We start from the raw sequence: 14,919 nt of genomic DNA, 5'->3' as shown, positions 1-14,919 counted from the left end.
AATGTTTACAGATAAGGTGTCCACGCATACCAATGAACTCACTTTTTTAAATATATATTATGAGCTTTTGAAGATGGTACATTCTTTCTCTGTCATGAAAACCAGAAACCTCAGCCAGTGGCTGTGGTTGCTGTTTGCTTGAAGAGGGCAGTTTCAAGAATGAGTAATATTCTAATATTATCCAGTTTAATGATTGGAGGTAGCAATAGGGTACTTTTTTTAAATGCAATATAAACTTCACTAAACTAGAAACTATGGAGGAACAAATGCAAATATTAACATTAATAAAAGAAAAAATAGGAGTCAAACCTTTCCATCTATTTTTGAACTATTAGCCAGGACTCTCACCTGCATTCATGTTGCATTTATTTGTTTGTTTATTTATTTATTTATTTATTCATCTATTTCAGACATTGTCATGGCTTTCGTTCACAGATACATATTGAGATACAAGGCTGTACTAATTAACTTATTAGTAAAAAACAAATGCATACATTACATAAAAATAAAGATCATAAATTATCAGTTTCTTTTTTTTATTAAAAACTGATTACACATTATCCTGTGTGGAGTTGCTAGCCTCCCAGCAGATGCCTCTGGAGGTGGCAGACGGAGAATGTCTGCCAAATGTGGTAGGTATGAGGGATAACAAATACCCTAGCTGGACCAAAACTAGCAGTGTTACCTTGAAGTTTTAGATTGGGTCATCAAATGTGATAGGAAAAAAATCTTGAGAATAAATTAAACCAGTCCTCCAGATTGGAGGACATAAATAATGAAATTCTAAAAAGCTTAACAATATGATTGGAAAAAGAGAACTTTTGGGTGACAGACTGACAATGGAGAAAGGAAACTGACATCTGAATGTTGAAATGTGCAAGATATTTCTGCTAAACTGAATGTGTTACCCATAGAATTTGACACATTCAAAATGGATGCTTTGGTAGTTACAAACACATTTTGAGTCCAATATCCAAAGCTGTACAGGCCAGAGCAGGAGTACCCATTATGATACAAGAAAATACGGAAGAAAATAATCACAAACTGGGAATTTATCAGGAAAAATACTATTCTTGCTGAAGTGAAACCATTTGCCAGGGAAAATGTGATTATTAGAGTATATGCATCCACGAAGAGTACAAATGACCAGGAGAAATATGCTTTGTGGACAACTCTCTGAAAGATCATGGAAAAATTCCAGGAAGGAAGAAAATAATTATTATGAGAGACATGAATGCAAGAGTAGAAATCAGGGACTCATAGGATAGCAGGAAAATGCAGAGAAGCAGTACTAATCATGATGAAGAACAACTGATTGAAATTTATCAGGTATTTGATCTAAAACCCAACAACACATTAACACAAAAATATTCATAAACATTCTTGGCAATAGAATGGCAGGTAACCAAATAACAGATCTATAATAAGACTACATCGTAATTAGACAAAAAAGTACCTTCAGTGTGGCTGATGAAGGGCTTATACAGGAGCCCAAAGTTAATCTGACTGATACATAATAAAAAATGAAACTTTCTGGCTGTTGAAAACACTAAGGAAAAATAATAATGCTGCTATAAAAATGAAGCATACTGGAAGGATGAAAATAAACATTATAACAATAACTTCCAAGATGAATGTATAGGAACTTTATTTGCTACCAGAATAGGGAGGATATTGGATGAATCATTAGAAGGAAGTGCTGAAGAAATTTACGAATATATAAGATCAATATTAAAACACAGAGGAGTTTTAGTGCCAGCTGGACATACAGGAAAATAACCACAATCGGAAAGCAGAATGGTGATCAAAAAGAGATAAAACAGCAATGACAGAAAAGCAGAATGCAGTAGCTGAATGATAAATCATAAGAAACCAGGGTAGTCTATAAGGAAAACAAGAATTAAATGGAATGAGACATGTGAAGGAACATGCATCAATGTCAATAGTTAGTTACAATTTGGGAGAGCAAAAGAAGTGTTGACATTATTAGAAGGACTGACTAGGGAACCTTCTGATCTCAGAAATTCAGTTCGGGATGAGGCTTTGCAGTTTACTAGTATGCCTCAAGGATGTCCACTCATGTAAGTCTTAAAGTGTACTATCCAGGGAGGGGGGGGGGGGGGGGGGGAAGTTTTAAACATAACTCATATATGGTCATAAATAGTTAGGCAGCAGATAAGTGAAGTAGCCCAGCCAGTAGTGTGCTGGATTGCCATGCAGCTGTTGTCTGTGGAGTCCTACCTACCTGCCGATACGGTTTCATTTTGTTTTAACCGTTTTAAAATTATAACAACGGTTGTTAGTGACCTAAAGTATTATCAATTAAATCATAAATAATTTTATTTTGTTTATGAATGGCTGTCACAACTACTTAAAAAGTGATTTACACTTTTCAATATTTCCTTTTTAAAAAGTTGAATAATTTCAAATGTATTTTTAATGCAAGAGTAGGTTTAATAATGAATAGGAAAATAGGAATGCGGGTAAGCTACTATAAACAGCATAGTGAATGCATTATTGTGGCCAAGATAGATACGAAGCCCACACCTACTACAGTAGTACAAGTTTATATGCCAACTAGCTATGCAGATGACGAAGAAATTGAAAATATGTATGATGAAATAATAGAAATTATTCAGATAGTGAAGGGTGATGAAAATTTAATAGTCATGGGTGACTGGAATTAGGTAGTAGGAAAAGGGAGAGAAGGAAACGTAGTAGGTGAATATGGATTGGGACTAAGAAAAGAAAGAGGAAGCCGCCTGGTAGAATTTTGCACAGAGCATAACTTAATCATAGCTAACACTTAGTTCAAGAATCATAAAAGAAGGCTGTATACATGGAAGAAGCCTGGAGATACTGACAGGTTTCAGATAGATTATATAATGGTAAGACAGAGATTTAGGAACCAGGTTTTAAATTGTAAGACATTTCCAGGGGCAGATGTGGACCCTGACCACAATCTATTGGTTATGACCTGTAGATTAAAACTGAAGAAACTGCAAAAAGTTGGGAATTTAAGGAGATGGGAAATGGATAAACTGAAAGAACCAGAGGTTGTACAGAGTTTCAGGGAGAGTGTAAGGGAACAAATGGCAGGAATGGGGGAAAGAAATACAGTAGAAGAAGAATGGGTAGCTTTGAGGGATGAAGTAGAGAAGGCAGCAGAGGATCAAGTAGGTAAAAAGACAAGGGCTAGTAGAAATCCTTGGGTAACAGAAGAAATATTGAATTTAATTGATGAAAGGAGAAAATATAAAAATCCAGTAAATTAAGCAGGCAAAAAGGAATACAAACGTCTCAAAAATTAGATCGACAGGAAGTGCAAAATGGCTAAGCAGGGATGGCTAGAGGACAAATGTAAGGATGTAGAGGCTTATCTCACTAGGGGTAAGATAGATACTGCCTACAGGAAAATTAAAGAGACCTTTGGAGATAACAGAACCACTTGTATGAACATCAAGAGCGCAGATAGAAACCCAGTTCTATGCAAAGAAGGGAAAGCAGAAAGGTGGAAGGAGTATATAGAGGGTCTATACAAGGGCGATGTACTTCAGGACAATATTATGGAAATGGAAGAGGATGTAGATGAAGATGAAATGGGAGATACGATACTGCGTGAAGAGTTTGACAGAGCACTGAAAGACCTGAGTCGAAACAAGGCCCCCGGAGTAGACAACATTCCATTGGAACTACTGACAGCCTTGGGAGAGCCAGTCCTGACAAAACTCTACCATCTGGTGAGCAAGGTGTATGAAACAGGCGAAATACCCTCAGACTTCAAGAAGAATATAATAATTCCAATCCCAAAGAAAGCAGGTGTTGACAGATGTGAAAACTACCGAACTATCAGTTTAATAAGTCACAGCTGCAAAATACTTAACGTGAATTCTTTACAGACGAATGGAAACACTAGTAGAAGCCGACCTAGGGGAAGATCAATTTGGATTCCGTAGAAATGTTGGAACACGTGAGGCAATACTGACCCTACGACTTATCTTTGAAGCTAGATTAAGGAAGGGCAAACCTACGTTTCTAGCATTTGTAGACTTAGAGATAGCTTTTGACAATGTTGACTGGAATAGTCTTTCAAATTCTGAAGGTGGCAGGGGTAAAATACAGGGAGCGAAAGGCTATTTACAATTTGTACAGAAACCAGATGGCAGTTATAAGAGTCGAGGGACATGAAAGGGAAGCAGTGGTTGAAGGAAGTGAGACAGGTTTGTAGTCTCTCCCCGATGTTATTCAATCTGTATATTGAGCAAGCAGAAAAGGAAACAAAAGAAAAATTCGGAGTAGGTATTAAAATCCATGGAGAAGAAATAAAAACTTTGAGGTTCGTTGATGACATTGTAATTCTGTCAGAGACAGCAAAGGACTTGGAAGAGCAGTTGAACGGAATGGATAGTGTCTTGAAAGGAGGATATAAGATGAACATAAACAAAAGCAAAACGAGGATAATGGAATGTAGTCGAATTAAGCCGAGTGATGCTGAGGGAATTAGATTAGGAAATGAGACACATAAAGTAGTAAAGGAGTTTTGCTATTTGGGGAGCAAAATAACTGATGATGGTTGAAGTAGAGAAGATATAAAATGTAGACTGGCAAAGGCAAGGAAAGCGTTTCTGAAGAAGAGAAATTTGTTAACATCGAGTATAGATTTAAGTGCCAGGAAGTTTATTTCTGAAAGTATTTGTATGGAGTGTAGCCATGTATGGAAGTGAAACATGGACGATAAATAGTTTGGCCAAAAGAGAATAGAAGCTTTCGAAATGTGGTGCTACAGAAGAATACTGAAGATTAGATGGGTAGATCACATAACTAATGAGGAAATATTGAATAGGATTGGGGAGAAGAGAAGTTTTTGGCACAACTTGACCAGAAGAAGGGATCAGTTGATAGGACATGTTCTGAGGCATCAAGGGATCACCAATTTAGTATTGGAGGGCAGCGTGGAGGGTAAAAATCATAGAGGGAGACCAAGAGATGAATACACTAAGCAGGTTCAGAAGGATGTAGGTTGTAGTAGGTACTGGGAGATGAAGAAGCTTGCACAGGATAGAGTAGCATGGAGAGCTGCATCAAACCAGTCTCAGGACTGAAGATCACAACAACAACCATTTTTAATGGAGGTAAATTAATTACCACTGTCACAAAATTCTGGGTGTAGTTTCAATTACATAAATTTTTTTACACTATTATGTTCATTTGCCAATTTTGTATTTTATAGGCAAGCACCAGAATAATAATTGTCATAAAAACAATGGAAAAACATATTTTGGCATGTTGGGGATGGGTCTACATGAGATATGCAGTTTTCACAGGTGGTTACCTGTATGTCCTCCTCTGTTATGGTTTGTGAGAATGTGCTCAGTTGATGTCTGCATATCTATTGTTAATTCTTGTAGGTCTGGTGTTTATGGGGTTATAGTTATAACATTAGTGAGTTGTCATAATGTGAATAACTAATGCTAGTTTGTAATGAGACTCCATTGATGTATCCAACAAACAAAACTTCCTTTAGACACTGAATTTTTTCCCCCAGTAAGTCCTCTCGACAAATTCTTCAGTGGTGCTTCAAGGTGACCTCTAGAGGGATGATATAGTCGGGCTGTTTTTCCTTAGCTGCAACCTCAATTACCATTTCAGTACTCAAGATTGTTGAACTATTTGACTCTATCACATGCTGTATCATTTGTACTATAAATGCCTACTGCACCAAATTTCAGCATTTTTCTACAGAACAAATTTATGAGTTTGTAGTTACTTAGCCTGGAGCCATATGCTTCATCTTCCTTGCAACCCAATTTATTCACTATGAGGAAATGTGGTTTAGTTTCATTTAGGTATATGCCCAAGAGCCTTGTTTTATTTGCTATATACTGAACTTTCTGGTAATTTATTTTAACTTCATTTCCTAGAGTTTCACAATCACCTGCACGGATCAATTTGCTACGCTGTATTCTAAAAAAGCATCCCTACTGTCTGTGTTATAAAAACTACTGTGATGAAATGATGAAATAAATAGAAGCACAATACCTAATTCTTCTTTTTTTGTGTGTGTGTATGTATCCTTGAATGGCATGACATGGGGATGTCATGTGATCCAACTTTCAAAATCCCTTCTGAAGTTCTTAATGCCATATTCCATTCTGAGAGAGAGGTGGAACTCCACTAATATTCTAATCTGCATCCGTTAATTTTTTTTTTTTTTAAAGAAGAGAGATAACTCAATAACACACACAAATTACAAATACAGTGAACAGCTAACATTTATTGTAGAAACAGAACAAAAAATAAAAGAATCTCATCTACTGATGTCTCAGTTTATTATTTATTACTGATAATGAGTAAACGGCAGGGACAACTTACAGCATATTCTATTATGCAGACAAGTGTGAGCACAACTACAATATAGTGTACTACAACATAGGATAGCATGTTTATTGTGAGACACAAACCTGACACGGAAAGAAACGATGCAGCTTTTATTATGCTGAAAATTATGTGAGACAGAAAGAAACTAACTTTGTATACACAAGTTCAACAGTACTTATGAATACACTCATAAATTTTGACAAAAATTCTTATATACTCAGTATGAATATGCTATGAACAAATACAAAGACAGTACATACATGAAACTACTACACGGAGCATGAAGAAACTTCAAGGATGACAAACCCAATAAATGAGTCAAAACAAAACAACATATACCTTTGTTAATGGATGGTTCTGAAACCTCCTGTCTTGTGTGAAGAAGCATCGTTTGTTTCCACACTGTTTAACAGATCCTAAGTCTCCGGTGAATGGTGTCCACCAGAGTACAATCGGATCTTTAACATCTGAAATTAATATTTGCACTTCTCAGTTATTGACAGTATGAATACACTATACTGTGGGGTCAACTTAGAATCAGGTAAGAAAAACAAAAGCATTAAAAAGGACACTTAACAGAAATAAATCTGACTTCATGTTCATTCGTTAATGTATTACAGCGATGAATCTGGAAAAAAAAAAAAAGGTAATAGCATACAAAAGCTTTCTTTTCCCTTTCATGTAATGTCTGTGAATGCAGTAGCTTAAGGATGTTACGTGATTCAATTTTCAAAATGTTGTCGCTATCACCCTGGGAGGTCTGAGTGACCTACCCTCACCCCTCCCCCCTCCCCACCTCACCTCCTCCCTTTCAAGCTTCCACAATGTCTCCTGCTTTCCACCCTGAGAAACAAACTTAACACTTCCAAATACTAGGAACAGATTTTTCACTTTTCAATATGTCTAATCAGTACTAAGAATTTGCTTCCTTGAGGTAAATAGCAGCCAGCCATTCCACCTCTTCAGTGTAATTTTATAGCTCGTTCATTCATTTACATATCATGTTCTGTAAGCCCATCATGAAAAAGAGCCTTCAAGAATGTGGAACAAGTCAAGTTATACATTAAGAGCCAGACAGTCACTGTAGGCTACTTCGGTAAAGATACAAACGATCTATTACAACAAGTGCTAATCTGCTCAGACAGACAATTACGTGACTTTTTTACAAAAAGTAGCTTCTTTTGAAAAAAATCCATTGCTCTTTATTTTACACTGATCAGCTGCTGTTTATCTAACACTTAATATTAAGCATATACCTAACTGTCCTAATTTATCATAACGTTACCAGCTGTCTATACCTGGGAATGTTATGTTGCTTTTATGACCATTAAACTCCTGAGGCCAAATATTCTGACAAATTATGGACGAACTGGTTAATAAGGCATTCTTATTTTTAAGTCCAAAGATTTTGGGATTTGCAGTTTCCTCACTTAACACTTCCTTCTTTTCTTGTTCCAGTCATGAGCGATTTTCAGGAAAACGATTGCTGGTAAGTCTCTAAGTGAGCTCTGATCTCTCTAATTTTACCTTTATGATATTCCCACGAGATACACACAATAAGAAGCAATACACTTTTCGATCTTTCCGCAAATTTATGCTATTGGAACTTTGGCGTAAAGCAAAATGTGATGCAGCACAACTCTCTTGCAGCACCTCCCACTTTCACTGGCCGAGCATTTTGTGGTGCTGTTGCATTTGCTAAATTAACCTGTAACAAATAGTGCTGTTTTTCTTTACATTTTCTCTATTTCCTCTATTATTCCTATGCTACTTGCCGATGATGGAAAAGGAGGCAAGACAGATGATCAGCATATGTTATGGGAAATGTTACGGGAAGAATGTACAAACAATAAACTTGTGTACCCCTTTGCACAAGAAGAAATTACGTAAATAATTTTAAGATTGAAAAAGAAAAATCTCCAGGACCGGTCAGGATTCCTGCCCAAGTAGACAAACCTTATATTATCAATTAGATAGTTACTCTCTTGCAAGGAAGGGTCCCTGCTTCGTGGAAAAACACTGAAGTGGTAATAATTAGTAAAAGGCAAGAAAAGGATCAAATTATACTCAAATCCTACAGACCAGTTGTCTTTTGAACGTTCTCAGCAAGATATGAAAAACTATTGTGCAAATAACAACAAGATCAAAGACTGCTACACAGAGTGAGCCCTCGCCAGTATGGGTTTAGAGAAGGCAAGCCAACTGAAGACACAATTAATAAGGTGATCTCGCTAGCGACAGATATTCATTCTACGTACGCTCCAGCAATGATGACTGATATTGCTGACACTTTCGATAACCTATGGTGGCTGTATTTCTTTGGTCACCTTACGGATTTGGAGTGACCAGAAGCACTGTATAACTGCCTGAAAGATTATTGCCACACACCAAATGCTGCTTTAACATGACCAGGAAAGAAAATAATGAAGACAATAATGAAATGTTGTCTGCAAGGGTCAGGGTGTGGTCTGAAGTTTTGGGATGTAGCACTGGGGCCCTTATTACAGAAGTTATATGAAGTGGAAACATATGGGGACTGGTGGCATTTGCAGATGACGTGCTGTTCATTGGAAGTGGTAACCCCAGAAGAATTACAGAAGACAAATGTAATGCAGCCCTCCACAACCTTGAGGGCTGATGTCTAAGTGTTAACTTTTCACTAGCACCTCACAAAACCAGATACCTCCTGCTGAATGGGAACCTAATAAGAAACCCTAACATAAAATTAAATGATTTAACAATTAGGAGGAATGCAGTAATGAGATATACTGGGGTATTTCTGGACAAAAATTGTAACTTTGCACATCATGTACAGGAAGCAGATAGGAAAGGTACAAATCTGATGAATAAAATTATAACCATTGTAAATAGGTAATTTCGGCTTCCCTTGAAGACAACCATACCACCAGTCTATATTAGCAACAGTCTTAGGATATGGTGCAAGCATTTTGGCTCACAGGCTGCAGTTAGTGAAGCCAGCCTCAGTAGTGAGAATAGTTGATTTGTTAGTAATTCTAGGAATATGACCATTGGACTTGGAAGTTAGGAAAAAGGGAGCCTTCTACTGGTTAAAGAAAGGTAATCAAATTGAGGTATGAAGGATGCTTGGAACTGAGGTCAATTTGAAAAAGGCAATGAGAGATACATATTTTTCTCCCTAACATTAGGGAGAGATTCAAAATGAGATTTCTTAGCCCTTTGAGTGGGTTAATACATTACCTGACTGACCACAGCTCTTATGCCACATATCTGTACAAAACCAGAAGACAGATGAATTATAGCTGCGCCTGCAGTAGTATGTGTTGTGACTCGCCGATCATTCAAAGCGCCGCCACGCAATTAAGCGCGTCCTCTACGTGTGGCGCTGTCTGCCAGCCATGCAGCAGCTGCGCCACCTAAGCGGCCAGCCGAGCAGCGGCCGCTAGACTGAGACTCAGTGCTCATTCGAATCCTAACTTGTACACATGTCTTGCTTGTCAACTTACTCTGTGACTTATATGTGTTGTGTCGTTCTGAAATATATGTGTTAAACTTGACGTTATAACAGTATGGACACACCAGAACACACATTGTGGGACTGCACACTATGAAGATGCAGCAGGTAATGGATGTCAGATATTAAGGAATTCTATCCCAAAGCAGCAATAAGGAGTTAGTCAATCTGGCGCACCTTTGACGACACTGCAGCAGCAATATCCAAGAAGACCAACGAAGATTTCACAAGGCATTCAACCGTAAGTCATCACACTGCCACCCAGGGTAAACAACATACTCTCCACATGGAGAGAAGGTAACCGAGGTTGGCAACCACTGAATGAAACCCTGTCCCAAGAACCTACATTGCGCTAGTGCCAATGATCATGGAAGTGTGGACTTTAAGAAGTAAAAGTGATGGGTGGAACTACTTGCAGTAGTGGAAGTACATTCAGAAAAGTCCATGCTTCTATGGCCTTAATTAGCGTGAAAAGTTTACGTGTTACAATTAGTGAATAATGTAAAAATTTGATTACAGAAAGAAAAAAATCTGAGCAGGCCTTACAGCAAAGCAGCACACAATAAGCTTGTCATTACTGTGTATGTTATTCTTAAATGATAAAGAAAAAACTTTCTGTTTCTAAATAAACTATTTCCTTATGTGACCCTGTATGTGACTGATTCTTGTATAAAACTTAACTTCATACTTAACTTTGACAAAGTGAAGTGCGTGAAAAAATACTGAAAGGGAAATAAAGATTCTGATTCATTCAATGCATTTTTTAAATTCCACGCATTTCGTATTCACAAAATAAAAAACTAGATACAAACATTTTAACTAAAGTAAATCGTATAAAGAAAAATAAATGTTCTTTTGAGGTAGGAAAGTTAGAAGAAATGTATGCAGTAGGAGCCTACACAGTCCCACTTGCAGAGTAGAATTTCTTTAATATAACAACTGATAAAAGTTGTCAAGCATCCAGTTTCAATCATCTGAATCTGGTCATTGAAACAAATTCTATTGTGCAACAGAGACTGTATAGAGCTACTACAGATAGATATGGGCTACTGTAAACTGGCAACGGTCTGTAACAAGAGCTCTTTTATTATATGGGGAAACTGGACATCCCTCCTGAAGGTTTCAGCATACTGTTAGGCATTCTGTTGCAAAGATCTTTAACAAGCTACTACCAAACCTAGGAATTGGAACTCTCAAGAAATTAAAAAAGAACAAAGGCCTCTATCTTATTAGATGCTCCATTCTTACAGCAAACTGGCAATACTGAACTGCAAAAGTCAGTAATCAGCCACACTTTTTGATGAATGCTTTATTTTTACAAATTCCACATTATTCTGGTTGGTCTTATAACAGAATATCCACAATTTTCTTGTTCAGGAAAGCTTTTACATTATATATAGGATCTTTACACTTTACTTACTTGAGAAATGGGTTTTCTTTATGCTTTACAATATCCACCAAAAGGTGTGGCCGGTTGCAGTTTTTTCTCCTCAATGATATTTATGAAAACAACCATGGTATTCTTAGCCCATTATAGATAAGATAATGAAATTGGTAATGATTTTTCTTTGACAATTACCAATACAGTCAACTGATCTAAACATTAAACAAGTCTATCGAGGAGCTTAGTTGTATGTTTAGTACACTTTGTGTGTTACATGTAAACAACACATGGTACCATGCTAAGTAGTCTCTGCTACCCACTTCAGACTAGTTTGCAGAATATTTATTATGGTGCATGTAGTGCTTTAACAAGTTTAAAAGTCTTTGTCAATGTGAATTGGCCATTTTGGTTGTGAGGCAGGAAATCCTCTAGTACAGACTTGAAGAATAGCTTACTTAAAAATAATCAATTCTAAGTGAAACTGCCATCAGCTTTCCTCCATATATTGCAAAAGCAACTGTCATCAATACATCCATAATTCATGTTACTCATCTGACAAGGCAGATCATGATGTTAACAGCTCTTTTTCCTTGAACTGCAATCAAAATTCATTTTCACGAGATATATTTGAAAACATTTTTCAGTAGTCAGATCTATGTACAGTTGTCTGTCCAATGAAAGAATATAATTAAAGAGATAAACATGTTCTACGTATATGGAAACTTGACTAATTATACAACAGTGTTTAGGCTGTGATCTAAAGACTGTCATGAGGCAAAATCTGTCATCTGGAGGGCGAATGAAAGGAAATACATACAGGACTGCGTTCTATTTCTGCTGCTGACTTTGACTCGAAAGCAATCGGATTTAATTCGAAAGTTGCATGATATTTAGAAAAGAATATACTATTATTTCATGAACACATCCTACCATGCAGACTGATCCTCGGTACGCTGTTGTCCAATTGAACATATTCTTTCTCAGTGGACTTCCGTACGTCGTGAAAACCCTAGGCAAAAACCACAAGATCACTCTCTGCAAGAAATTACACGCAGAATGCGACATCGAATTAAGTAGGGTGACGCACCACCAAGAATAACTGTAAAGCTGTTAAAAATATTAGTAGTATAAAACAAAGATAGAAAATCACAGCGTATTTTAACCGGATCATCACTAACTACTGGAACGATAAACGCTCCTTATTTTCATTTACTGCCCATTGCTTAACAAATGTCTTCTGTCAGCTCCAGGGCGCGTCTACATTACACTGGCCTGACGTACAATCTTCTCTGAGAAACCCATTAGAAGTTATCAACAGGATATGACAATTCATATCCACGTTTGCTTCGAACTTCTGCTTCCTTAAGGACTCGTAACTGAGTTTACGACGTTGTAAACAACGCCCTCTTAAAAAGAGTAGAGTTCGCTGTCGCAAGACTCTCCTTTAATACGCGTATTGCCACTGCAAACAATGAGAATACAGCAAGGAAGCAACAGAAAGGCAGTTTCTCCCTCACACAACTCTTTAAAAACTTGTCTAATAAAATAAAATGCCCATCCTCATGATCACTTGTTGGCTACCCTGGATAGATCGTCAGACATTTCACTTGTTCACTGCAAAACAAGGACATGTGACAAGTGTCGTCTGCGTAGTTTGCGACTTTGCGGTGAACAGTTGGTTTGTACGTTATGGGTTGGGACGCTTGTTAAAACACATTAGCGTAGCAATGAAAGATATTAAGAAAACATTAAACCAAGCACAAAGATAGAGAAATGATACTTAGAGCAGACTTCGGTCTTCCAATAAGGGATTGGGATAATTACAGTGTTGGAAGTGGCAGGTGTGACAAGACAACACGCGAAACTATACTTACGCAAACACTTTCTGCGAAAACTATTTTTTACACATAGCTCGGAAGCCCATTCAAAACGATAGTATATTGGATATATTGGCGGCAAATACACTTACCTCTTTGAGGATGTCCACATTGAAATAAGTACCAGTGACTACGATACAGTTGCAGAAACAATGATTATCAACAAAATATAAAGGGGAAACGAAAACAAGATTTACATGTACCGTAAACTAGTTAGGAGGCTGCAGTGACATGTATCTAGGAGGAACGTTAATCATTTAGCTGTGGGCTACATGAGACTCGTGTTTACAAGAATGGTTGAATAAGCACTGGATAGCAAGACTTGTAACTAGTGGAACGGTTGTTGACAAGAAAGACCATAAATGGTGTACAGTCTCTGTGGTAAAGAATCGCGTAATGAAACTGCTACTACTTCACAATAGATGTAGAACAAAGCACAGGGCTATTGAGAGGTGTTAACAGAAATTTGTCAACTGAAAGATCTCGCAAAAATTAAAGAAATTCTGGTCATATATTAAGACTGGCAGCTGCACAAAAGTTGGTGCCATGACACAGGAACCCTAAGCTGAGGGCAACAAAGCAAGAGTAGAAATGCTGGACTCCATTTTCAAATCTTTAGAAGAAGATCCAGGAGTAATGACACAGTTTGATTTTCACACTACTGCAAAGATGTATGATTTAGATAGTAGTGTCAGTAGCATCAATAATATGTGCCTAAGTATCAACACCAAAAAGACAAAATTGATGAGTCACTCACAATTCAAACGAATATTACAATGTGGAACTAATGCATAAGAGCCAACCCACAGAAAGGGAGTATAGATTCAACTACTTACATATGTGGTTATGCGAAAATTGGTCATCCGACATGGAAATCATATACAAAACAGAGAAAGCCCACAGAGCATTCATGAAATTTAACAAAATTTTTACAAGCACTGACACTGAGCTTAATCTTAGAGTAAGATTTATGAAGAGCTATATGTGGTCATTGCTTTTGTATGGCATGGAAAGCTGGATGCTGAAAGTAAACACTATGAACAAGTTGGAAGCATTCGAGATGTGGTTATATTGAAGAACCCTTAAAATTCCATGGACAGCAAGGAAAACAAATGAAGAGATCTTGAGAATAGTAAAAAGAGACTAAGAACTGCCAATAATAATCACATATAAGGAAACAGTTTACTTAGGTCATGTAACACGAAACAAAAGGTATCGCTTTGTGCAGCTAATAATTGAGGGGAAGACTGAAGGCAAGAGAGGAATTGGTAGGAAGAAGATGTCATGGCTCCACAACGTCAGACAGCGGACAGGAATAAGAAATGCGGGGGACTTGATCAAGACTGGGCAAATGTGATCACAAACATCCATTAATGGATATGCAACATAAGAAGAAGAAGCATCAAGAAACAAAAGAAATCACTAAAATTGAACGAAATCCCCCACAATTTGTGGCTGAATTAGCCTCTTTGTTAATCATAGCAGAACTGATCCACAAAACTGCTGTATGTACAATATTATTGATGTCTACCTGTCATAGAATCTTATAACATATTCTGAGCTCAAATATAATGACTTACCCCAAACAGAATTAGTGCTTCCACAACAACAGTGTGCATTCTGTAAACAATGGTCATGTGAAACCCATCTTACACTCTTCTCACACGGCATCCCAGAAGCCATGAATCAAGACAATAAGATGGATGCAGAACTTCTTGACTACCAAAAACGCATTTGACTCAGAACTACACCAGCATTTATTAAAGAAACTAGGCCCTACAGTCAGG

At 37.2% G+C, this 14,919-nt stretch overlaps 1 protein-coding gene across 1 annotated transcript in view; it reads right to left on the bottom strand.

Annotated features, from left to right (window-relative positions):
• The window catches only part of LOC126240685 (alpha-(1,3)-fucosyltransferase 10-like), a 60,580-nt gene extending 47,787 nt beyond the window's left edge, over positions 1-12,793 (bottom strand). Inside the window, exons 1-3 of the mRNA XM_049947944.1 lie at positions 12,343-12,793; positions 12,186-12,264; positions 6,718-6,845 (exon numbers count right to left, since the gene is read on the bottom strand). Coding sequence (XP_049803901.1) covers positions 6,718-6,845; positions 12,186-12,264; positions 12,343-12,426 — 291 coding nt within the window. The 5' untranslated portion in view covers positions 12,427-12,793. The remainder of the gene's footprint in view (positions 1-6,717; positions 6,846-12,185; positions 12,265-12,342) is intronic.
• Between the last annotated feature and the right edge of the window lie 2,126 nt (positions 12,794-14,919).

Source organism: Schistocerca nitens, chromosome 1 (genome assembly GCF_023898315.1).
Source record: "Schistocerca nitens isolate TAMUIC-IGC-003100 chromosome 1, iqSchNite1.1, whole genome shotgun sequence".
Lineage (NCBI taxonomy): Eukaryota > Metazoa > Arthropoda > Insecta > Orthoptera > Acrididae > Schistocerca > Schistocerca nitens.
Note: the sequence above shows the minus strand (reverse complement) of the source record. Positions and strands in the feature narration are given on the sequence as shown.